General features: G+C 42.5%; 1 protein-coding gene across 3 annotated transcripts in view; it reads left to right on the top strand.

Annotated features, from left to right (window-relative positions):
* The window catches only part of TNK2 (tyrosine kinase non receptor 2), an 88,766-nt gene that overhangs the window by 22,735 nt on the left and 39,525 nt on the right, over nt 1-26,506 (top strand). For all 3 annotated transcript variants that reach the window (XM_085894590.1, XM_085894589.1, XM_085894591.1), the window contains exons 4-7: nt 13,715-13,912; nt 17,442-17,594; nt 18,997-19,274; nt 23,338-23,464. In XM_085894590.1, the coding sequence (XP_085750716.1) occupies nt 13,715-13,912; nt 17,442-17,594; nt 18,997-19,274; nt 23,338-23,464 (756 nt within the window). The remainder of the gene's footprint in view (nt 1-13,714; nt 13,913-17,441; nt 17,595-18,996; nt 19,275-23,337; nt 23,465-26,506) is intronic.

Below are 26,506 nucleotides of genomic sequence, written 5' to 3'. Positions count from 1 at the left end.
CTCAAAGTAACCGGCCCAGCGGGCCTTCACTTCAGACTCCTCTGTCAAGAGCCTACCACTCTCTGCTCGAACTGCAGTGCTCCGAGGGATGGGCTTGGATGAACGTAATGCGCGAATTCCCCTGTAAGCGGGACGAGAATCACCTGTCCACAGGTGATGCTCTACCCCCTCACAGATTCCTCGCACATAGGCCTCCTTGTCCACCCTCAGTGCACGTACAGTTTTACGCCTCAGCTCCCTGAACAGCTCAGCTCTGCCATTCAGCCTGGCCCTGCGACTCTGGTCAATGGTATCCAGTGTCCCTTGAGAGACAAAATTCTTCTTTGCCCTGCAGTGAACTCCAAGGCATCCACCGGCAACATCAAGGACGGTGGTCTTGAAGGTGCTCCACAACTCTTCAGGACCCCCCAAAGCACCCAGAACCCCCAAGTGTCCACTCAGCCTGTTCGCAAACTCCTCAGCTACTCTCTCATCCCTGAGCTTGGCAACATCCAGCCTAGGCTGGGATGGTACCATTCTCCAGGATTTAAGGTGCAGCTTTAGAGTTGCTACAACAAGCCTGTGGTCAGTATTGAGGAACTGAGCACTCTGGTAGACCCTGCAGTTCTGGATCATCCTCCAACGACCGTCAATGAGGACATGGTCAATCTTCTTTGCCACACCGCCAGCGTTGGAATACCAAGTCCAGCGATGAGCTTGCGGGTGCTGAAACAATGAACCAGCCACCCTTAGTCCATGACTTCTTGCAAAGTCAAGGAACTTAGTGCTATTCTGGTTCATAGTTCCTGACCCATGGGGACCAACACACACCTCATAACCATCCCTATCAGTTCCAGTCGATGCATTGAAATCCCCCAAGACTAGAAGTGTATCTCGTCTGGGGCACTGATCAACCACAGACTCGAGTGTGGCGTAGAATGTGTCCTTCACGGTGAGATCACTCGCCTCAGTCGGAGCATAAATAGAGACCAGGGAAATGACACCTAAGGAGTGGCGAATCCTTAATCTCATAATACGCTCGTTGACCGGTGTTACCTCAATTATCATTGGGGTCAGCTTATTGGACACAGCTACAGCAACTCCTTGGGTATGGTAACCATCAGAGCGACCAGACCAATAGTAGGTGTAACCACCCACTATTATCTCGCCACAATCCGGTCTCCGAACCTCAGAGAGAGCTGCAATCCCGATGTCCAAACGCTTGAGCTCAGATGATAACAGAGACAGGTGATCATCCTCTCTTAGGGATAGGACATTCCAGGCACCACCCGAAGGGACCGCCTCAGGTTAACCCTAGGAGACCACGGTCTGGTGGACGACACCTCAGCACCACTCCGACACACTCTCCCGCAATCTGACCCAGGGATGTTACCCCGTGGTTTCCCTCCTATCAAAGATTGGGGGTCCCGAAGGCTTTGCCCCAATCCTGTCATCCGGTGAGCTGCCCTGCGAAGGGAAGCTGCACAGGAGGTACTCCCACGGAGTGGGTTTTCAGATTTTTTTGCGTTTTTGCGTTTTGCGGAATGAAGCGTTTTACGGTGGCCGGAGTGCAAATCCTGCCACCAACCTCCTAATAAGAAGTATCCCAACTGCAGGAGGACGTCCGCAGACACAGTTGGGCACTAGATATGGATGGCCGTTGGCTCACAAGGAGCTCCTCCGCTCTTTGATTGGGGGTCCTGACGCCCTTGTTTTACCGATGGACGGTCATGGCCGCCTCCTCCGCCTCTGAAAAGAGCCTTGACTGCCCAGTCGGCCATTATCTTAGCCGATGGAGCAGTAGCCGATCAGTGCCAGAACTCTGACAGTCCCGCCGTCATCGAAAATGACATGTCCAAATCACGTGGAAGAGAGATTAGGCCATAAGTTCTTTAAAGTTAAATTCAGCTTTAATCTCAAGAACTCCCAACAACCCATTCCTGCCAAAAGTCTCACCTGCTCGGACAGCGGACTTTGGCAGGAAATTAAATCTTGCACAGTTATGGTGCCTGCTCGCAATGCCTGGATTCTAAGGTGAAAGATAAAGCGAGGGGTGAAGGGGGGAGGAGCACACTGAAGAGGAGCATAAGGCTCCCCTCCTGTCTGATGGACAAGGCCTACCAGACCAGGAGGAAAACCAGGGAAGAAAGCAGGGGAGAAGAAAAATGAACAAGCAGGACTAACAAAATGAATTTTTTTAGAAGAAACAAGCAGCGTAGCATTGGCTGCGTGCTTCGGGTCGTCATGCTGAAAAGTGAACTTCTGTCCCAATTTCAGCTTTGTTGCAGAGAGCAGCAGGTTTTCCTCGAGGATTTTTCTTTATTTTGCTCCATCCATTTTCCCTTCTATCCTGACAAGTACCCCAGTCCCTGCTGATGAGAAACATCCCCATAACATGATTCTGCCACCACCATGCTTCACAGTAGGGATGGTGTTCTTTGGGTAGTGTGCTGTGTTGGATTTGTGCCAAACGTAACGTTTTGCATTTCAGCTAAAAGTTCCATCTTGTTTTCGTCAGAACACAAAGATTTTTACCACATGGCTTCAGAATCTCTGGAGTGGTTTTTTGCATGCCTCAAATGGGACTCAAGGTGGGCTTTTTTGAGTAATGGCTTCTTTCTTGCCACCCTACAGGCCAAACTTGTGGAGTGCTTGGGATATTGTCACATACACACAGTGACCAGTCTTTGCCATAAAGGCATGTAGCTCTGTCAAAGTTGCCATTGGCCTCTTGGTGGCCTCTCTGATCAGTCTCCTCCTTGCTTTGTCATCCAGTTTGGAGGGATGGCCTGATCTAGGCAGGGTCTTGGTGGTATCATATGTCTTCCACTTCTTAATGATTGTCTTGACTGTGCTCCAACGGATATTCAAGGCCTTTGAAATATTTTTAGATCCCCATGGAGGTTCTCTAAGTCTTACTCACGTTGTTGTTCTTGTGGACTTTTTTGTTTCACAGCCTACAGTTTTCATCGAAACTTCCTGAAACTTGGCGTATATATGAGACATTTTCACAAAAGCGGGTCAGGTAACGGTAAAGAACAAACTAAAAAATCAACTTTCTTTGATATTCTCGAAATAGTGCTTGAACCCCTTATAAGGACTAGAAAAATGTTCAAATGATGTCAGCAATGCAGGATCACCATAAGGCCTCTGCACTGACTGGGCAATATATGCTTGATAAAAATTATCGGACAGTCTTTACCGTTACCTGACCCGCTTTTGTGAAAATGTCCCATCTATGTAAAAATATCCTGCGCAGATTCCTCCTAGAAAAAAAGTTATGACGTCAAAATATCTCCGCTAAGGCCTTTAGTTATTTTATAACTTGGTTTACGGATCCGCCGACGGTATATTTGCCGAAATGAAATATAAATATAAAACACATTTTTAGCCTTTTATATTTATACATTTTCCGCCGAAGGTGCAAAAGTTTCAAAACCCGAAATGTAAACGTCGGCATTTATTTTCAAAATATAATTTCGTGTGCGCGTGCCAAAATGCCGAGTCACCTTTAACCAAACTGCGCAGTACTCTTCGGTCATGGCGTCTGAGCAGTGGCCAGCGTGGTTCAGATTGACTGGTTTCTGGGGCGAAAGTGATTGCTAAGAAGTATGTCAGCGGTATAAATTTGAGTGACTATATTGGTGATTTAATCACACAACATCTTGACGACGAATATTCTGGCCGAACTATTGCATCAATTCAGTGCAGCAGCAGGGATGATTCGCACGCTACTCTCGATCATGTCGATTTTGTTTCCATCGAAAGTTGTACACCGCTGTTCGTATTGAAAGATTTTGGTGCCAAGTACGTCAAAGTTTCCCTGCGAGATGCTGATATTCAGCCTTCAACGGACCAGAAATCAGCCTTTGATGTGCTCATGGGGATGGGGAGACTGTGCGATCAGATGCCCACTGAAAACTAAGCTGGTTATGGCTCTGATTGACCGTTTTGAGCGTGTTGACTCCTCGTAGACACATTTTAAAAAATCATATCCAACACTATGCACTGGTGTGCACGTACACATCTACGACTTGGACAGTAATTTTCTCAGCATTGTTTCCATTTGTTTGATGATCCAACAGGTTTCTATAAGAAAACCATGCCAGACTATATTGTAAAAACAAGTTTTAATCCTTCTCTATTGTTTTTCACATCAGATGATACAGTGAACATGGGCATCCTGCATTTGAATGGTCTTCCATCTTCAATGTTTTCTTAGATCCTCCTGGTCCAGGATTTATATTTATTTCCCCCCCCCCACCAACCCTCGTCTTTTCCATGGAACATCCGAAAAAAAATCATTAAAAGATATAATTTCTAAAAATTGTATTTATATTTATATTTCAACCTACCGACCCTACATTTTAGCTGAAGAACTGTGTAAAAACAAGTTATAAGATAACTAAGACCTAATGGAAATCGCCTAAAAAAAAAAATTATCTCAAACTAGGCAAGCTTTTTGAATTCTGTTTGCGGGAATCGAACAGGGCATTAGCAGAGATGAATTACAGCACATATGATGCATCACTTTGACGTCATATCGAATTTTATGACGTCATTCCTATTTTTTGACATTTTTTGTTTCACAACCCAGATTTTTCATCGGATCTTCGTGAAACTTGCCATGTATATGCAGAAAGCCCACGCACAGGCAGTAACCGTCTGCGGTTTTGGAAATTCTTCCGAGAAAAAGTTGACATCATAATATCGCCGCTAATGGAAATCGCCTATACCATGATCTCCGAAACTAGGCAAGCTGTTTGAATTTTGTTTGTGGGAATCAAGCCGGGCATTAGCACAGATAATTTATCGCAAACCTGATACATCACAATGACGTCATATTCGTTTTTATGACGTCATCATTCAGAGGACGAGGATATTAGCTCATTCGAGCTTGTTATACCCATCCCCTGATCTGTGCCTTTCCACAACTTTATCCCGGAGGTCTTTTAAAAGCTCCTTGGTGCTCATGATTGAGTCTTGATGTGCAGTACCCAGCAGAGGAAACCTACAGGAACAGCTGATTTTATTCTGAAATAATCAGAATCACTACAATTTAACACAGGTGGAGGTGAATTAACTTTGTGTGTGATTTTGAAGGTGATTGGTTACACATGAGCTAATTTACAATTGCTATTATATGGGGGGAGGGGGAGTGGTGGACATTTATCCAACCAAGTTATTCTAGTTTTGTATTTTTAATTAATTTTCTGGAATTTGTAGAATTTGCTTTTCACTTAGAAGTTGTGGGTTACGGTGTGTAAATAAAAGTGGAAAAAAAGTCTAATTTGATAAAATTTAATTCCAGGCTATAAGGCAACAAAAGGTGAAAATTTTGATAGGGGGTGCAGACTTTCTATAATGTATAGGCACTGTATAATGCTCATTCTAACCACTGATTCACTGACTCACTTACTGACTGATATTAAAGATCGGTACCTTCCGGGTGACGTAGAAAGCTGAAATTGTGCATGCTGATTGTTATTGAAGCCGATACACTGGGAAAAAATCACAGAACCATTGGAAAGTGTCTGGCAATGAAAATATAAATAAATGAAAAAAAAATAAATGCAGGTGAGTGAGCCGTGACAATGGGAAAGCAAAGTTCCTTATTGCTTACAATGTGCAAGCATACCCCACTAGTATATGTATATATATATATATATATATATATATATATATATATATATATATATATATATATATATATATATATATATATATAGTAATGAAAGGCTGTGTGTGTGTGTCCCCTCTCCATAACTGCAAAACTATATAACCGAGCATCCTGAAACTTTGCACGCATACTAAGAAAACTCCAACAAAGTGCAAGAGTGAAAAATTAGGTGTTTCGGTTAATTAAAACACCACTTTTGAAGATAATTAACGGCATTATTTAATTATATCTATCAGGAAATCCTCGGCCACCTCACTGTCTGGGGTCTTAAGATGTTTCCTGGGTAACCTCGCTGGTGTCTGAAGCCACCCTGTTTTTTGGCCTGCTCAGCCTATCCGTACCTTGACTTGGAACAGTCCGCAAATTTGAACAAGCTGTTCATCATCGCTACAAATCGCTGGGTATATTGCAATGCTTATAAACACCCAGAGACGTCAGCGTTCATTGTTTTATTTCATTTCTGCACATGCGATCGCCACGAATATCTCTTAAAAAAAGAAGAATTACAAAATTTAAGTTCCAGATTCGAACTTTCAAGCAGTTCCGAGTCCTAGGAAAGAGTTCATTTGTCCAATTCGGACATACGTGACATTTCAGGTGTCTCCGGGAGGCGTGTGTTGAATATGACGAGTCGGTGATCGCGAATGGCGTGCCAAGGGAGCTGTTTCTTATCGACTGTTTCGTTGGAGTGCTTGCTTGAATGCTTAAGCCACTTGGTAAGCGCTCTTCAAGCTGCTTGGTTGTTCGTTTCAGGAAAAAGTACACGTGCTTTCAATCTCACATCGATTTGATGTGCGTTTCCGCCTGTGCTGGGTCCCGCGGTGCCGTTCGGTGGGAGCCTCGGGAGGTCTCATCCACTGAAAATGTACAATTTTATATTTACAGGACATCACTTTGTGCGATCTCCATTTGTAATCCACCTCTCACTTTGACATCGATACATATTTTAAAAATAATAAATAAGGTCCATCCAACCAGGTGTTCGCCATGGTTGTTCTTTCTGTGAAGGCATAGAGTATAGATTGACATTTTGTGTTCTGTGACTTGATACATTTTTTAAGTTGAATTTTGCTAATTACCCACTTTAAATCCTCCTTCAGAGAACACTGTTTCAAGGTAAATCTTTGTGTTTGTCGTTTTTATTTACTTGATGCGTGTGTACATTTCCACGTGTGTGAATGTATATAAACTGTATTACCACAATGGCATTTGGCAACAGTGTGTGTGTATGTCATTGATTAGTATATAATCAAAATATTACGTTGGATTTGAGAATCGGCTCTGGAGAACAAAATAAGTGCCAAAATCTAGAGTGAAATCTGAAAATTTTAACAAAATAGAGATTGTTTTTTTTTTTTATAAGTTAGTGTATTTATTGAAGCAAAGCATTAAACTTAACTTGTTCTGCTGTTCGGACGATTATATCGAGTGAAGAAAAGATTGTGGAATGTGCAGAAAGTGTAACTTCATCGAGTGAAACGCCGCGTTTCATCACCTGCTTTTACAATCCAAGACTGCATCGTCCGCAGGGCTCCTTTTTCGGCAATTACATACGCAGTTTGCTTTTTCCGTTTTGGGCGATTTGCTTACATTCCAAAATATTAATACACATATACTATTATAGTTACTGCAGTATATTAATATACTTATACTATTATAGTTCCGCCAATAAGAAAACTCCAAGGAAATGCAAGAGTGAAAATTGGGTCTTTGGGTTCATTAAAACAACCCTTTTGAAGATATATAACTGCCTTATTTATTTATAGCGAAAGCAGTGAGCTTCATACTTAACGCCTGCACATGAGAGAATAGGAAACAACAACAACAACAACAACAACAACAACACAATACCCTGGCAATTGTGAATCCGTGTCGTTGGCTATGACCCTTTTGCTTCCGTTTTTTTTTTTTTGCTTCTGGTTTTTTTTGTTTCCAGTTTTCGTCATGGGGAATGATGCATGCCGGGAGATAAAGGCATCGTCGGAGACATGAAAGACCCAAATATCAGACATGGTGTATATTTACTCCACTGATTTTAATTAAGATATCTCCTGCATTATCAAAAAATAATTTTTAATCGTGATTTACATTATTTGATCGCTGATCCCGAAGTAACCGGAAATTGCGTATACAGTTGTAGGTAAAGTCAGAAGCGAATGTAAGAAGAATACTACGTTTGCTTCTAGTATTTTTTTGGCAGCATATCGCGTGGCGAATGCCGCTCATAGAGCTCGCTCTTCTTCTTCTTCTTCTTCTTCTTCTTCTTCTTCTTCTTCTTCTTCTTCTTCTTCTTCTTCTTCTCGTTCTCAGCTCTTGTATATACAAGATCCGGATCTCCTTAAATACTGAGCACATGTACACATCCTCGCATTGACGGTGCCTTTTGAGAGCGTCTATCATGAACTTTTAAATATATTCGGACATTTGCTTTAAAGTTTCGAAAAGTTCACGTTGCTATTTAAAGATTATTCCATTTATCGTATTGTAATTTCTTAAATTCATTATTTATTTTGTAAATACATTATGACGGGTCTCGCTATTGGCTTAATCAAAGCACGTGACGAAATATCGGAAGTTGTTGTTGTTTTTTTTTGCCGACAAAACCTTTAGGACGCTGCTCTTGGACACATTTGTCATCGTTTTAGATGAGATCCTGTTCTAGGCGGTGTAGTTGTCGTTGTAAAGGTAATGTTGAGGATTTTTTTTTTCAGATGAGATCCTGTTCTCGGCGGTGTAGTTGCTGTAAAGAGAATGTTGAGGTAATATTAATTTTTTTCGATGAGATCCTGTTCTGGGCGGTGTAGTTGTTGTAAAGAGAATGTTGAGGTAATATTAATTTTTTTCAGATGAGATCCTGTTCTCGGCGGTGTAGTTGCTGTAAAGAGAATGTTGAGGTAATATTAATTTTTTTTTCGATGAGATCCTGTTCTGGGCGGTGTAGTTGTTGTTGTGAAGATAATGTTGAGGTAATATTGTTTTTTTTAGATGAGATCCTGTTCAAGGCGGTGTAGTTGTTGTTGTGAAGATAATGTTGAGGTAATATTAATTTTTTTCGATGAGATCCTGTTCTGGGCGGTGTAGTTGTTGTTGTGAAGTTAATGTTAAGGTAATATTTATTTTTGCAGATGAGATCCTGTTCTAGGGCTAGGCGGTGTAGTTGTTGTGAAGGTAATATTTATTTTTTCATAGCAAAAAGACTGTTTAATTTGATATATTTAAGAAGCGAAAGTAAGAAGAATTCTACGTTCGCTTCAAGGCTTTGCCTATTCCATATTATCTTTTATCAAGCACATCCTTGGACACCCTCGGGCTCAGACTACTCGCTCACACTTGATGAGGATCCTAATAATAGTCCTAATTATTAACAGTCGGTAGTTTCTGCAAGTGAAGAGGCTTTTTTTTTTTTACACCGTTTTGGGCGATTTGCTTTCATTACAAATATACTAATAGTTCCTGAAAACTAAGTTTTCATAAAGCAATGAATCGCCAGATCATGGCAGGATAGCCAAGAAGTACGCATGCTCACTCTAAGGCCTAAGCTGTCTCACCTGGGTTCGTATCCCGACTCATCTACTGTATAAACTGTCATCCTGGTGTTTCACAGGTAGGGTGATTCATCAATGTGTGTGTGCCATCTCTCAGATGGACGTTCAGCTGGGCTTCACTTCTGCCGAATCCCTCCTCCTCCTTTCCCTCCATTCACTCCCCTCTGCCTCTCCCTTCTGTGGTGTAGTGGCGAACATGGGCAGGGCACAATGCGGGGAGCGTTGTGGGGGAGTGGAGGTGTGGTGTTGGTGGTCACGTGTCCGCAAGGCTTATAGATGGTTGCGCCGCTTGAGGCGTGTTTGTAGTCTGCAGTAGTGTGCATTCAGACGGGCAATAAACAGAGTTCGACAACCCTCATGACTATCCGAGTCCTGCTGCCCTCCGGACACTACATTGGCGACGAGTCTGTTTCGGATATATATTTGGACAAATCTCTTACCCTCTCTCTTCCACCCCTATCTCCCTCTCTCACACCCCTATCCCCTCTCTCCCATCCCTATCTTCCTCTCTCCGACCCCTCTCCCCTCTCTCTCTGACCGCTCTCCCCTCTCTCTGATCCCTCTCCCTCCTCTCTCTTGGACCCCTCTCCGCCTCTCTCGGACCCCTCTCCTGTCTCTTGGACCCCTCTCCTCCTCTCCCCCTCTCTCACACCCCTCTCCCCCTCTCTCTTGGACCCCTCTCTCTCGGCCCCCACGCCTCTCTCTCTCCGCCCCCTTTCCCCTCTCTCTGAGATCTCTCCCCTCTCTCACTCTCTGACTCCTCTCCCCTTCTCTTCCCTACCCTTCTCTCCCTCCCTCTCTGACCCCACTCCCCCTTCTCTCTCGGACCCCCTCTCCCCCTTTTTTGGACCCCTCTCCGCCTTTCTCGGACCCCCTCTCCCCCTTTCTCCGACCCCCTCTCCCCCTTTCTCGGACCCCCTCTCCCCCTTTCTCGGACCCCCTCTCCCCCTTTCTCGGACCCCCTCTCCCCCTTTCTCGGACCCCCTCTCCCCCTTTCTCGGACCCCCTCTCCCCCTTTCTCGGACCCCCTCTCCCCCTTTCTCGGACCCCCTCTCCCCCTTTCTCGGACCCCCTCTCCCCCTTTCTCGGACCCCCTCTCCCCCTTTCTCTCCGACCCCTCTCCCCCTTTCTCTCCGACCCCTCTCCCCCTTTCTCTCCGACCCCTCTCCCCCTTTCTCTCCGACCCCTCTCCCCCTTTCTCTCCGACCCCTCTCCCCTTTCTCTCCGACCCCTCTCCCCCTCTCTCTCTCCGACCCCTCTCCCCCTCTCTCTCCGACCCCTCTCCCCTCTCTCTCTCCGACCCCTCTCCCCCTCTCTCTCCGACCCCTCTCCCCCTCTCTCTCCGACCCCTCTCCCCCTCTCTCTCCGACCCCTCTCCCCCTCTCTCTCCGACCCCTCTCCCCTCTCTCTCTCCGACCCCTCTCCCCTCTCTCTCCGACCCCTCTCCCCTCTCTCTCCGACCCCTCTCCCCCTCTCTCTCCGACCCCTCTCCCCTCTCTCTCTCTCTCTCTCTCTCTCTCTCTCTCTCTCTCTCTCTCTCTCTCTCTCTCTCTCTCTCTCTCTCTCTCTCTCTCTCTCTCTCTCTCTCTCTCTCTCTCTATCCCTCTCTCTCTCTATCCCTCTCTCTGTCTATCCCTCTCTCTCTCTCTCTCTGTCCATTCTCTCTCTCTCTCTCTCTCTATCCCTCTCTCTCTCTATCCCTCTCTCTCTCTCTCTATCCCTCTCTCTCTCTCTATCCCTCTCTCTCTCTCTATCCCTCTCTCTCTCTCTATCCCTCTCTCTCTCTCTCTATCCCTCTCTCTCTCTCTATCTCTCTATCCCTCTCTCTCCCTCTATACCTCCCTCTATACCTCCCTCTATACCTCCCTCTATACCTCCCTCTATCCCTCCCTCTATCCCTCCCTCTATCCCTCCTTATGTCTCTCCTCTCCTTCTCTATTTGTCACCCCCCCCCCAACCACTCTTATTTTTTCATTTTTTTGTTTTGTCTTCTTCTTCTTCTCTCCTCTATCCCTGCACTCATTTCCTATGTTTGCAAAGGGAGCAAGAATGCATCTGGGAATCCCAGCCACATTGGTGACCTCCAAAAGACTATTTTGAACTGTTGGAAACATAGCAGCACAAAGAGCTTCTCTTACTGGAGAAAATGTTAACATACTAATATTGTTTATGAAAATATGGAAGTGTGATGCTATTATTACCTACACCACCGTGGGGTGGACAGAAGTTATTGTTTCTGCGATGAATACATCAGTTTCAATTGTATTCTCAATATTTATTTTGTTTGCATTTTCAGACTCATGTGTAGAAGGTTAATAGCAATGTACACTTTTTTTACAGACTAGACAACCAGTGAACCCGTTGGGTTCCCGTTGTGACAGCGGTTGATTAAAAAAAAAATTTTTCAAAAAAAACTATACAGCTGAGGTTGTTTGCACTGATCAAATTCTCCCGAAGAGTACTTGACTGAATTGGGAATTGATTTTTTAAATAATTTTTTTCGTTGCCCGATTTGAACGAAACTTGATATTGCGCGTCAATGTGAAAAAAAAAAAAACTGAGAAAAGAAAGTCGAAGAAATTATTGTGCGTAATCTTCTAAACACAATTTTATTTATTAATGAACACGGAAGTATTAGATGAAAATGGCGGTTTATTTTATGCTTAAAAATAAATTGTTCTTTATCTATACTAAATGTTTGAGATTTCAAAATAAATCATTTCAAGAAAAAAAAAGATAATTACCGAACTATACCGCTGAGGTTGTTTGCATTGATCAAATAATCCCAAAGAGTACTTGACTGAATCGGGAATTGATTTTTATCCCGTCCCCCGGAGGGAGGGAGCGGGATATTGTAATCGTCCGGTTTGTTTGTTGGGATTCGCTAGATATCCCTTATTGTCGGGTGTGTGTGTGTGTGTGTGTGTGTGTGTGTGTGTGTGTGTGTGTGTGTGTGTGTGTGTGTGTGCGTGTGTGTGTGTGTGTGTGTGTGTGTGTGTGTGTGTGTGTGTGTGTGTGTGTGTGTGTGTGTGTAACGCGAGGCTCCACAGCACAAACCAGCAAACCGATTTCGATGAAACTTGGCGACAGGTGCCATATGGGCTGGGAGTGTGTGCGTTTGAGTTTCGTTGTTAAGCAACCACCCGTTGCTGTGCAGCGGCCGAAAAACCGCGTTCACTATTTTCAATACTTGTCCTACAGTTTTGAATGTGGAGAAACGAGACTTTGGAATTAAACACTTCGAGATATTTAGATAATTTTACTTGAGCCGATTTTTGATTTAGGTTTTATTTTTCAAATGGTAGTCCTTCAAAAATAGGGCATCTATTTACCGTCATTTTTTATGAGGAGTGCCAGTTGGCAAAATACGCAATAGGAAAAATCTTGCTAGGCAGAGGAACAATTGTATGTGAACCAATACGTCTTGGCAATGAATCTTCGTCCGTGGATCGGTCAGAATGAAAAGCATCGTATCCAGCGCTTCGATCCTAGCGGATCCCTCGTCGCCTACCGGCTTGTCTGTTTGTTTGTCTGTCTGTTAGCAACTTTATAGCAAAACGGCTTTAGCAAACACTATCAAATTTAATCCACAGGTGGGCAATCAACCTTGGACGACCCCATTAACTTTTGGGTCCAATTGGATCAAAGGTCAAGGTCACGAAAAGATCAAAATCGTTTTTCGCTCATAACTTCGTCAAAAATGATCTGATTTACTTCAAACTAAGCTTATAGTGAACCTTATTCTATTTGTCACTTATAATCCTACCCATGCCTATAGTGAAAAATGCATATTTGTGAAGATCGGTAGGGTCCGAAGTTTTGGGGGTCATGGTCATTCTGTCAAAATTACATATTTTCCATTATAAATCAAATAAAATGGTTAGGAATATGCGTGTTTACGATGGAAGACATAAATAAAGTCCTTTATTGGCTTTCATTTGACACCATGACCTTTGGCCTTGAAAGGTCAAAATTATTTTACGGTCATGACTTCGTCAAAAATGGTTTAATTGACTTCAAACTAAGACTAAAATATTCCTTATTCTAGTCCTTATAATCAACATTCAGGTTAAGGGTGTATAAAATTTAAATTTGATCCCCAAAATAACTTTATGCCTTAAATGGGTGCGATTTGTTGTGCCTGGCACCACTTGTTTAATAATTTTTTCGTTGCCTGATTTGAACGAAACTTGATACTGCACACCACAGGCGAATGGTGAGTCAGGTGGTCCTAAAATTTTTTGCGCTATCATGTACCGTTTTGGCTGTATTTCAGGAACATACATACATACATACATACATACAATATGAGAGTTTTAGTAATAGATAGATTATAAATGATAAGTGAACACAATGATGAATATTCTTCCCTGACATTTTAAGGAAAAGCATCCCACCATGTATCTTGTCGTCAAATGTGAGACGTGTCATGACACGGGCGTGTCATAATATCTCGAACAAGTGCCTAGAATATATCTTTTTGTGACTTCATCTTTTACTTTGACTCTAGGTATTTGTTGGGCGAGTAGCAGATGCTCCTTCCCAGCCAGCCTCTTCATTTCGCAAGACATTGCCCCCTTCGTCCGATGTCAGTCCCGTTCTCACTTGCCTCATCAAGGAGAAGGATTTGCACCTTTTTGAAAAGATTGGTGATGGCTCTTTTGGAGTGGTACGGCGGGGTGAATGGCATGCACCCAGCGAAAAACAGGTGAATGAAGTGAAGGAGGATTATTGGGAATGAGAAGATTGATGAGAACATGGGTATTAAGGATGAATGATACTCCTGTGCAAGTTTATTTGAACAAATAAAACCAGAGTATGCACACTTATTTGGATGTTTTGTTGAACCAAATTACTATCGAGTAGCTCTCCTGGGGCTAAATAAATAAAACAAACAACAAAATAATCTGTCCGTCTGTCTCCTTGGGAGACCGAGAAAGGATCGGGTAAATCTCCTCTGGACTCCTTCCAGAGAAGATTGCTGGGACAGAGTACCCGGGCACAAAATGGGGGCAGTGTACTCAAGGATGGGTCTTCCAAATGCACAGTAAAGTTTAATGAGTTAATAATAACTTAAGTCAGCAACTTTACAATTAACAAATCTTCTGATAAACCCAGTCATTCTGGCTGCTTTTGAAATAACTTTGTTAACATTGTGCTTCCAGGTAAGATCCCTGGAAATGGACAAGCCTTGATATTTGTAATGGTCCGTGATTTCAAGAGTTTGAGAACCTACCATGTAAGCTGGTTTCGGTGGGTTTCCAAAACGAGTGAGGGTCATCAATTTACATTTATCAACATTGAGTTTCATCTAATTAAGAAAACACAAAATGTCGATTTTTATGTAAATCATTCTGCATATCGAGCTCATCATCTTGACAAGAGATAACTGTAAATTACAGCGTCATCAGCATACTGTCGCAGGTTAGCCTGGACACGTAATGGCAAGTCAAAGGCAAGAACATTAACAAGCAGGGGCCCAAGAACTGACCCCTGGAGGAACATTTGAGGGAACAGGGGCCCAGGCAAAATGTGCCCCTTGGAATTGCACCCGTTGTTGACGGCCTGTTAAGTAGGATTGAAACTACTGCAGGACTGAACTGTAGATTCCATGTCTATGCAGTCTGTCAAGGAGAATACCGTGGCTCACACGATCAAAAACTTTGGACCAATCCAAGAATATGGCATCAATACGAGGGGATCTGAGAGAATCCAAGGTTTTGGCCCAGTGGTGATAAATTGTAGTAAGTTGTGTGATGCAACAACGTTTTGGAAGAAAAACATGTTGGCAAGTCTGAGACAAGGCCACGTCTGTACATTTAATATGATTTGTGAGATGTTTGGCCACAATCTGTTCAATACATTTACTGACCGAGGAGCAGAGTGAAATTTATCTGTAAATAAGTTGGGTTATCCGGGTTTCTCGATTTATGTATTGGGACCACATTTGCGAGTTTCCATTCACACAGGACCTCCCTCACCTGTGGCAAGCGAGAGGTTAAAGATCATAACTCATAGGCTAAGTTGTCAACGGCTAGTTTGAAGAGCGCAGGGGAAGTTTTATCAAAACCGGGCGATTTATACACTTTGAGAGTATTAAGCAAGTTCTTAACCCCAGTAGAATTGGTCTGGATAAGCATCAGATTAAATTTATTACAATCATGGCTATATGGGACAAATACAAATCGGATGTTATATGAAGAAAATTTGCTTTGAAAACTGAGGTTAAATTCATTCGCGACAGCAGGAGGATCACTGATGACATTGTCAGCCGTGTGGAGATTGGTGACTGACTTTTTGCGGTTTGAACGAACAAAAGACCAGAATCGTTTAGGATTGGTGGGCAGTTTTGGGCCAGGTCATGAACATAGTGATTGTAGGATTTCCTCATGAGATATTTAACTTGGTTATGGAAAAATTTGTATTTGGCCCAAAGGTGAGCGTTGCCCTTCCCACGCACGGTCACCTTGTCAGCTCTGTGTGTGTTTTTCCTCGTTAAAGTAACTATTTCGCAGGAGATCCAGGGTCGCCTTATTTTGCCTTTTTATCTGGCAATGGGGACGACGTCATGCACAGCAGCAACCAGGAAATCTTTAAAATTTTCCCAAACCTGGTCAATGCCGAAGTCTGGTGACAGATGTGCATCGTAATAGGCTTGATTAAGTGATTCACAACGTACTTATTTGTGAGCTTTGTTGTACTGGTAGATTGTGCGGTTCATTGATTTGGTATTAAGAGGTTGACAGCTGAAAGGGGACCCCGTTGTGGTCACTCAATCCTTGACCAAGTTTAGTAAAGATCTTCTTGACGAGATCAGGTTTGTTCTTAAAAAAATAAGTCTGGTGTTGACCCCTTGCAACCCATCAGAGGTTTTACAACGTGTAATCAGGCTGACCATCTGTGGGAAGTTTAGAGTGTCAGAAATGGTGACGAGGCGGTCAGCGAGCCCGGCAGCGGAAATGACTCGAGATGGGTTAAGATTAACATTAAAATCACCCACTGCTACAATGGCCAAGTCGTTATGGGGAAAAAGTCAGAACTAAGTCTAAAACTGATGTATAATCATCAAATTACTTAACACAACAATTGAGTGTTCTGCACATACAACCAATAATAATTTATTATATACATTGTAGCTTTTTTGACTACAAATTTTTTTTGAATTTTTTTTTTTTGACTACTATTTTTGACAAATGACGTGATTTTGTTCAACAAAGCGATGTTGATGGGTTTGAGGACAAGTCGAGATTTCCCAAATTGCCTTGGTCTCAGCATCACCTTGGTTTGTTGCTCACATTGGTACTTTGAATGAATACTGCTTGTTCAGTGGAGACATCCTCGTAACTGATTACTCAGCAGGAAATCTCGTAGAGGTGCTCATCCTGGCTGAATGTCACGAGTCACAGTAGTCAATATTACTGACTTTGCAGGACACAGTATCTGTCAGCAGCCCTTGCCATATTACATGGGAATGAAATGGCAATTGTTGTCAATTTTATTGCAAACTCAACCCAACCAAACATAACCTGGTGTGAATAGAAAACGTTTTACGTGTATCCTGCTGATTGAAAAACATTGCTTTGTGAATTTTTGGGCAGCAAAGTCACGAATGACATTTGAAAAGTCATTTTTCTGAAGCAAATAGGATTCTGTCGTACAGAGCTGTAGAAGCTACATTTGCACATTAAGAAATGTATTAAATGATGCTGAAGATGGGATACATACCCAATATTATCTAATCATCTTGGCTAAAATGGAGAAGTTGATCAATTGAATGGAGGTCACGGTGATGACCCGACTATAATGGCGTTCTCGTTCTGTTTGGACATGATACTGCAAACATGGAAGGGAAGTCAAAACTCTCATTCTTTGCTCACACACATCACGGAATGGGAGGGGAAAGGGGAAGTTAATCGGAGAGGTGAAGGACGGGGAATGAGTATAAGCCCAGTTTTCCAAATTTCAGAGGGTTGAGGAGAACTTGGCCCTTTTGTTGTGGATCAGATATTTTGACCGCTGCACTTTCATTCTTCCTGTGAATGTTTTGCACTTGTGTAATTTGTAAGGTTGTATTTATTTACGTGGAAACAAGAAGCAGTGCAGATTGATTTCACGAGCATAGTTTTGAATGTTTGTGCAAATTAACACCTTGAGAGCGATTTGGGAAGCGATACAATTAGACCTGTTTGTGTTTGTTTTTGTTGCTCATCTACATGCGTATTTGTGTGCCTTTGCAGGTTCCTGTCGCAGTTAAATGTTTGAAGACTGATGTAATTAGCCAACCAGACGCACTTGAGGACTTCATAAAAGAAGTGAACGTCATGCACACACTCGGGCACCCAAATCTCATCCGCCTCTACGGTGTCATCCTTGACTACCCCATGAAGATGGTAAGGCCCAGAAAGCAGTTTTCTTTCACTTTACACTTTCTTCCACCCACTTTACAACCTGGTGCACTCATGCAGTATGTGGGTAGCTGAATGGAGGGGTAGTCAAGGATGACACCGGAGAGACTGATGAGATTTGGGAGCCTAAAATAAGGTTTCAGAGAGTGCAGTTTATACATTCTCAGTTCACATTGCAATATTATGTTAAAGTCTTGCAGCTTCTGACTGTGCCTGGTGTTGGCTTAATGGTTAGGGTTTTGGGCCTGGGATCCTAGGATCCTGAATCCAAATCCCACGCGGATGTTCAATTCATATCAGGTGGGGTTGACTCTGCGTGTCATCCTTCTGAGGTCAGCGAAATGAGTGCCAGCTTGCTGGTATCCTGTGTCAGAGTGGCGACCCGTCCAGGACTGTGCCGAATAGCCAAGGAGACGCTCTGCAGAGCATTGGTTTTGGTGTCCCAATGGATGGATGAATGGAGCTTCTGATTGTAGGGAGGATCCTTGTGCAATATATATATATATATATATATATATATATATATATATATATATATATATATATATATATATATATATATATATATTCAAGCACTGATCAAGGGACATTCACTTTTGAGGTAAAAGAGATTACAAGGTAACATAGCAACTACTACTATGACATTTAATAGCCTGAATGAATCCCACCTGCTTGTGGAGTCAGCAAGGGAAAGTGTTATTTATTTATTTATTTATTCATTTTTTGCCCCGAGTCTTTCATGAACTGACTGGCAAGGCCTGACGTTCGACTGAAAGGGATTTGAACAGGGATGTAGAATTGGTTTATGGGGCCAGAGATAACTCACCGACTCTTTATGAAAGAAACTTTGGGATATCTAATATCTGCCAACTAATCCTGACTTATGGAACACCAAACTTGGTGCCTCTTGGTTGACAAACAATTTCCATTCTCAATCCTTGACACACAGGAATACTAGCCTGGTGTTGGCTTAGCAGTGAGGGTGGCTGGTTTAGGATCTTAGGGTCCTGAACTTGTGCCCTGTTGGCTGCTGAATTAACACCAGGTGGGGTTTACTCAGCCTGTCATCCTTCCCAGGTTTGCGAAACGAGTACCAGTGTACTGGTATAGGGGCTCAGCATCAGTGGCGTAGTTGTGCCCCAACAAAATGATAGCCACCTGGTAGCCAAGCTGCCATACGCAAGAATAAGAAGACAGGAATACATCCATTTCGAGCAAGTGAAAATGAGGAAATGTTCTCGTTGGAATGCAGTAAAACAAAGCAAGAACATTGAATTCAACTGTGAAAAGTTTTTGGCATCAGTTTTTGCCAAGGATATGTTTGGCAATTGGAGAACACTTTGTAATTTTCAATGTTTGCTCTTGCTTGTTTCCTCTTGCCTGTCAGGTGACTGAGCTTGCCCCGTTGGGATCGTTGCTTGAACGGTTGCGGAGAAACCATGGCCGATTCCTGATTTCCACATTGTGCCGCTATGCAGTGCAAATTGCCACTGGCATGGCGCACCTCGAGTCGCGCCGCTTCATCCACCGCGACCTGGCCGCAAGAAACATCCTGCTTGCGTCGAACGATTGTGTTAAGATCGGAGATTTTGGCCTGATGCGTGCTCTGCCCCGGAACCATGATCACTACGTCATGGCCGAGCATCGAAAAGTTCCTTTTGCATGGTGAGGCTTAGACTTAAGGCCCAGTCACACCTTGACGTTTTAGCCAGCTTATGCCGATTTTTGATAAAATTGTCGAAAACACTGGCACACATCGAATACGTTATGGTAAGTTTTGGAAACATTGAGAGCACGCTGAAAAACACTGCCATACGTCGTAGTACGCTGGCTTTCATCGTTGTACTTTGCGGTTGTCCTCAATTTTTTTCATGCTTGAAATTTTATGACTTATGCCAGCGTATGACTCACAAGTTCCGCTACGCTGGCCATAAGTTGTAGGCACGTTACGCGATCGTTGACACACATCACCACACATTACTTGTAAGTTAATCATAAGTCGAAACACGTCGAGGTAATGTTTAGCGTACCCGAAACTTATTTCTAACCGATGAGTAACGTGTTGTAGGCACGTTACGCGATCGTTGACACACGTCCACACGTGTTACTTGTAAGGTACTCATAAGTCGAAACACGTCAATGTAATGGTTAGCGTCAGTGTTCCAGACTCCCTGTTTTTTTTTTTCTTTTTTTTTTCTTCGATATGACGGTGATGTTGACACTTCGATTTCGAGTGCGGTTATGATTTAAATCGTTGAGCGGCAGCCTATTAATTATATTATATTATAACCGCACTAGAAATCGAAGTGTCAACATCACCGTCATACCGAAGAAAAAAAAAATAAAAAAACAGGGAGTCTGGGACACTGACGCTAACCATTACCTCGACGTGTTTCGACTTATGAGTAACTTACAAGTAACTTTTGTCGACGTGTGCCAACGATCGCATATCGTGCGTACAACTTATTCCCATCGCATGCGGAACGTGTGTGGCATACGGCAAGTACGTCGTAAAATGTTTAACACGTTTAAAATTTCAAGACGTACTCCACTTACTACGATATATGATGGCGTACTTTAGCGTTCTATTCACGTATACCAAACTTACCCATACCGTATTCGACGTGCGCCAGCGTTTTAGACGCATTTTTCAGAGGTTGGCATACGCTGGCAAGATCGCCAAGGTGTGACTACGATGTTGACACTTCCATTTCTCCGGCGGTTATGATTTGAATCATTGTGCGGCAGCCTTTTAATAGGCTACGCCACGTGATCGTCGGTGATACGTGCAGCGCGCTATGCATAAGTTAGACTATCGTTGGGCATAGGTTGTGAACGCCGACAACAGGCTAAGCATTCGTTGGTATAAGTTATCTATAAGACAACGAAACGTTGTGTCCGTTCCTAATATGTTATGCATACGACCAACTTGTTATGAATACGTCCGAATCTTTAAAAAAAAAACATCAAAAGTTCAGCGTAAGCCAGCGTTTTACATACATTTTGATACGTTGCCATTGCTGGCTAAAACGTCAAGGTGTGACTGGGCCTTGAAATTGGGGAGGCCTTCTCTTTGTTTTGATTGCAATTTGCAAAAAACAAGAACATTTCAAGAAACTGGTCCAACCATTGTCATCCTTTACTGTCATAGCGTGACAAACGTTTATTGATAACATTTGCGGACGGTGCTTTTGCTGCAGGCTTGTTGTTCTTTTTCGCTCATTGTATTAACAAAGGATTCTTGTAGCTGCATATTGGAAGCTCAGATGCAGTAAGTGAAGTACCATAGTGTTGTTCCAGAAGCAATTCTGCTGTTAGAAGTAGTCTCTATGGAGGTTTGTTTTGTATACAGAGTCGAGGCTCATGGAAGAGCTCGCACGCAGCACGGATGAGGACGTCACAGGACAAAAGGAACAATAGAGTGAGGCAGAGGGGGTGAGGGGCACAAGCAGTGGAGTTGAAGGAGAAGATGGAGGGAGATTTGGACAAGCAGTGGGTGTGGGGATGAATTGGAAGCAGGAAAGAATGTGTGGAGTGAACAAGATGGATACAGATGGAAACTCTCAGGAAGGAAAAACTGGAAATTTGGAAGGGTGAGGGCTTGTGGTGGGGTTAACGAGGGTAGAAAAGATCATGGTTTTGGATTGGGAATGATCTGCGTTGATGGTGAACAGAGTTGCTCGTAACAGCACCGAAAAGGAATAAGAATTATTCTTTTTTTTTTAATCTCTGGACAGCAACCTGAGTTTTAGCGAATGAATTGTACCATTTCTACAATTTGGGAATCGAACAACGGAAGAACGTCGTGTCGATTGACGAATATTAATTTATTTATTTCACCTTATTTGCTGTAGCTGGAGGGATTTTGGTGTGGAGGAGAGTTACCGGGACTGCCACAACCCATTATGTGCATCATTCAAACAGTCCAGGCACCTTCGGGTGGTGTCATTGTCTGAAGCTTATTTCACACGTGGCCATACTTGTGCCGTAAAATGAAGCTTCCCCTCTTTTTGTCTCCAAATTTCTCAAATGGAAAGTTGAATAACAGATTCCTCTTTTCTCTGATAATGCCATGATGATAACCAGGCCTATTTTGAAAGTTTGTGTGAATTGTCACTTTAATTGTTTGTTTTTTTTTCTTTTCAAATTTCTTATACTTGGTTTCATGTCTGGGATGGTTTTAATTTTTATTCACTGTGCTATTTCCTCATTTTTCTTCACCACACATCTGATGCTCAGATGGCACGGTTGGGGGATAATCCTATTGCTTGGCCAGATGACATCACTGTTATATCGGTATCGTAGCTAACCAATTCAACGGTGCTCTGTATTGGGATTAGGGTTAAATATTTTGGGACAGCAATATCACCCACCATCAGTGTACTATTCGATATGTGTAGCATGTCAGCGATTTTCCTTCACTATTGCAATATATTTTCATTTGCATGATGCTCCTGTGGGATTTGGTGGAACAATGCATCAAGCCAACAATGAGTCGGCTGGCTTTTGATGGCGCAAATCAAATATGGCCTTCCGTCGACAATTTTCACCACTTCATATGAATCGTATCCACCCTATTGAATACACCATCGATCCCGTTTTTGTTTCTAAGGTAGAGCTAATGCTTGTATAGTGTAGCATTCCGTTTAGTCAGTTGTGTCCTCTACATTTTGACCGAACACCGATTTTCACCTGCATCCATTCTCTTTGGTTATCTTGCTCTGCATCAGATTCCGCTCTGCTTTGAGTTTCCAGGAACCCGATGATTATGGACATGCAAACACTGAATTGAACGTCGAACACAATAAAATGATAGTTTTTTTTAAATAATTTGCTAAAATGATACTGATGGAACCTAGAGATATAGATCAACCCCTTATGGACGATGGCAATGGATAGAAATCTCCATATTGCACATCCACTGTGGAACCCTGTATCAAACTCGCTTCCTCCCTCTCCAGTGGCCCAGCTTTCTGGATTTCCAGCACACCTTGATATTACAACTGTATGGGATCTGTTCGAAGAAATGAGGTGAACCTGGGTCAATTGGTTGATAGTTTTTAGCAATTTCCCTATGATAGAGTGCCTGCATTTTATCACATGGCCAGAATTGTTTTTACCCCTTTTTTGTTGTCCAGCTACAGAATACTTGTACTGGTCTGGACAATACATTGTGATCAAATGGTTATTATTCCGAATGGTCATATTGCTACGGATTTTGCAGTACATTGCAAACATTGAGAGCACCAGGCTGTTATGTATCTGCCAAGCCAGGCTAAACAAAGGAAGATAAAAAAAAATTGCCAATATAGGATTATTTGGTTGGTCGGGGGAGGGATGGCGGGGGGGGGGGTTGGTTGGTTGGTTGGTTGAGGAAGGGAGTGCGCTCAGGTGATAGTCGATGTAAAATGTTGGTCATGGCATGATGCCATGTGTGAGTACTGTGCATTCGATTTAATCCAACCAGTAGCTCTTACAGTCACATCACTTTGTTTATGGATAAGTTACATAACTGAAAGTCATCCGCTCAAATAATGAACCTTATTTCTCTGCGAGTCAAACCCACATGAGAGAACTTGCATGAGCACACCACAATCTCATAGCTAACCTGCCAGGGAAGAAACATTATCTTTGAACGAAATAATCGATTTTAACCTTGGTCACGCTGTTTTTAAAACAGAGAAGGTTTGCATAAACTATTTTGCCAGCAGGTATGTTTCTTCCCCAGGTGTGCTCCTGAAAGCCTAAAAACACGTACCTTCTCGCACGCAAGTGATTCGTGGATGTTTGGTGTCACGCTGTGGGAGATGTTCACGTATGGACAAGAGCCCTGGGTTGGACTCAATGGTAGCCAGGTGTGTGACAATGTTATGAAATTTCAACTTTAGGAGAACTTCATCCCTTTAAATCTTCTGTCCGCATCTTGGAGAGACATTTTCTGACAATCTCCCCTCCCCTGCCCCTACCCATTTGTTATTGTGTTATTGTATTGTTCTGTACACCTCTCACACACCGTGCATTATTATTACTCGCAGAGTATCCACCTTAAGGGTGATCTTGTTGCAAGCATGCAACACATTCTTCTGATGCATCATTTTATTTGGGCGGTGTATAGGCAACTGACAGCTCTGCATAGGCAACAAAAACAAATAACTCAGGTTACGTACATGAAGCAAAAACATACCTGCTGCTTATAATTAAAAATACCTCATTACATTGGAAAACGTTGGGACAGGAATACTGCACATAAATGGTGGAGGCTTGTAATACCTTTCCCCACCTGGAGGTGGCAATACACGATACATATTTACATGGAGACTTTGTGTCTCCACCCTTACCCCCCCCCCCCAAGACCACCGGCAAAGATAAAAGCACCCCTATGCATTAATTGGGGTCATGCTGATCCTCTGTAGCAAGTCTGGATGTAATTGGCCCAGAACTGTAGGAGGAATAGCACAACAAACAAACCCTCAAACAAACACAAACACCTGTGAATTATCTTAACGATTACCCTCAACAAATGAGAGGGTGTTTTATTTGGGGCCGTTTGTCTTTCTGTTTATAACAAGGAAATCCAACACAGGTGGAAGCCATTCAGCCCATCACGCCTGCGCGAACACCACACCAACCCATCGACACAAGATCCAAGGAAGAAAATGCAAAAAAAGTTTTTAATGAATGAAATAATTTATTTTATTTTATTTTTATTTTGTAACATTTGTATTTTTTTTTCCTTTTCTTCCCCTCGTTGGGGGGGGGGGGCATGGGCTTTGTTAAAAACACACAACATCAACCACACAACCTCCCTTGACAAGACCCCTACCAACAGCACTCCGTACACACGTACACAACCACCCATCAATGCTCATACTACCTAAAAGTCTTATCAACATCCCCATGTCCCTCTATCTCCAAAACTTCCAGGTACCTATCTAATTCTAATTGAAACTTATCCACTTTTTCTGCTGCCACTACCTTTCCAGGGAGACCATTCCATGCATTAACTACTCTCTGAGTGAAAGTCCCCTGCCTTACTACCATCTTAGCTCTCCTTTTTTTACTCTCAAGCTATGGCCCCTGGTCCTATCACTGTCTACTCTGCTGAATTATTCATCTGCACGTATTTATACCTTTCATTATGTTAAACATCTCGATCATATCTCCTCGTAACCACCTCCTTTCGAGTGAATAAAGCCCTGTCTCCTTCAGCCGCTCCTCATAGCTGAGTCTAGCTCGGCCCGGAATCAATCGAGTAACCTTGCACTGAACCCTCTCTTTGGCATCTATGTCCTTCCTGAATTGTGGTGACCAAAACTGCACACAATATTCTAGATGTGGCCCTCACTAAATTCCTGTATAATATTCACACCACCTCTTTTTATTTATAATTGATCCCCCTCCGAATACAACCGAAAATCCTACTTGCTTTACCTACAGCTGGCTGGCACTGTGCTACCTGCTTACCTCCCATATCTATTACCACCCCCACATCCTTCTCCTGTGTGACACGCTCCAAAATTACCCCTTGCATCCTGTAATCTCTATTTTCATTGTTCTTTCCCATCCCCAACACCTTTCACTTGCTCAGGTTAAACTCCATCTGCCAATCTTTTGCCCAATCTATGCAAGTAGCAATACTCTTGTTTCTGTTCACCACCCCCTCTGCTATCCACCTTACCTCCAAGCTTTGTGTCATCCACATATTTGGAAAGCTTACTCTACCTCATTATCCAAATCATTCATGTAAATAATGAATAGTAATGGTCAGAGTACTGATCCCTGAGGTACCCCGCTACTTACATCCTCCCAGCAAGACATCCTCCCACTCACAGCTACTCTTTGCTTCCTCCCACAAACCAGTTTGCATTCCAATTAGCTACCTGACCAGCCACTCCACAAGCCCTCACTTTGGCTCACAACCTCCGATGTGGTACCTTATCAAATGCCTTCTTAAAGTCTAAATATACTATGTTCACTGCCTTTCCCTCATCCACCCAATCAGACACTGCTTCATAGAACTCTAAAAGATTTGTTAAACAGGAACTCCCTTTGATAAACCCATGCTGACTTCCTTTAATTAGTTTGTATTTGTTTAAATGGTTCCTCATCTGGTCCTTAATTACTGTCTCCAACACCTTCCCCACAACTGAAATCAAACTAACAGGTCTTTTTGTGTTTGTTTGTTTCTTTGTCTTTGGAATGTGAGTACATCTACAAAGTATTTACAATTATAATGTGAATACATCTACAAAGTATGTACAATTATAATGCGAGTCCGTCTACAAAGTATGTACAATTAGAATGTGAGTACATCCATAAAATATGTACAAATATAATGTGAGTACATCTATTATAAAGTATGTAAAATTAGAATGTGAGTACATCTATAAAACATGTACAAATATAATGTGAGTACGTCTATTAAAAAATATGTAAAATTAGAATGTGAGTACATCTATAAAACATGTACAAATATAATGTGAGTACGTCTATTATAAAGTATGTATAATTAGAATGTGAGTACATCAATAAAGTATGTCCCAATATAATGTGAGTACATATATAAAGTATGTACCAATATAATGTGAGTACATCAATAAAATATGTACAATTAGAATGTGAATACATTAGAAAGTGAGTACATCTATAAAGTATGTACCAATATAATGTGAGTACATCTATAAAATATGCACAATTAGAATGTGAATACATCTATAAAATATGTACAAATATAATGTGAGTACATCTATAAAGTATGTACAATTAGAATGTGAGTACATCTATAAAATATGTACCAATATAATGTCAGTACATCTATAAAGTATGTACCTATATAATGTGAGTACATCTATAAAATATATACAAATATAATGTGAGTTCGTCCATTATAAAGTTTG

The sequence above is a fragment of the Eptatretus burgeri genome, chromosome 9, assembly GCF_056783735.1.
Source record: "Eptatretus burgeri isolate ZD-2024b chromosome 9, Ebu_testis_v1, whole genome shotgun sequence".
In the NCBI taxonomy this organism is placed as follows: domain Eukaryota; kingdom Metazoa; phylum Chordata; class Myxini; order Myxiniformes; family Myxinidae; genus Eptatretus; species Eptatretus burgeri.
The sequence above is the reverse complement of the archived record's forward strand: the minus strand, read 5'-3'. Positions and strand labels throughout refer to the sequence as shown.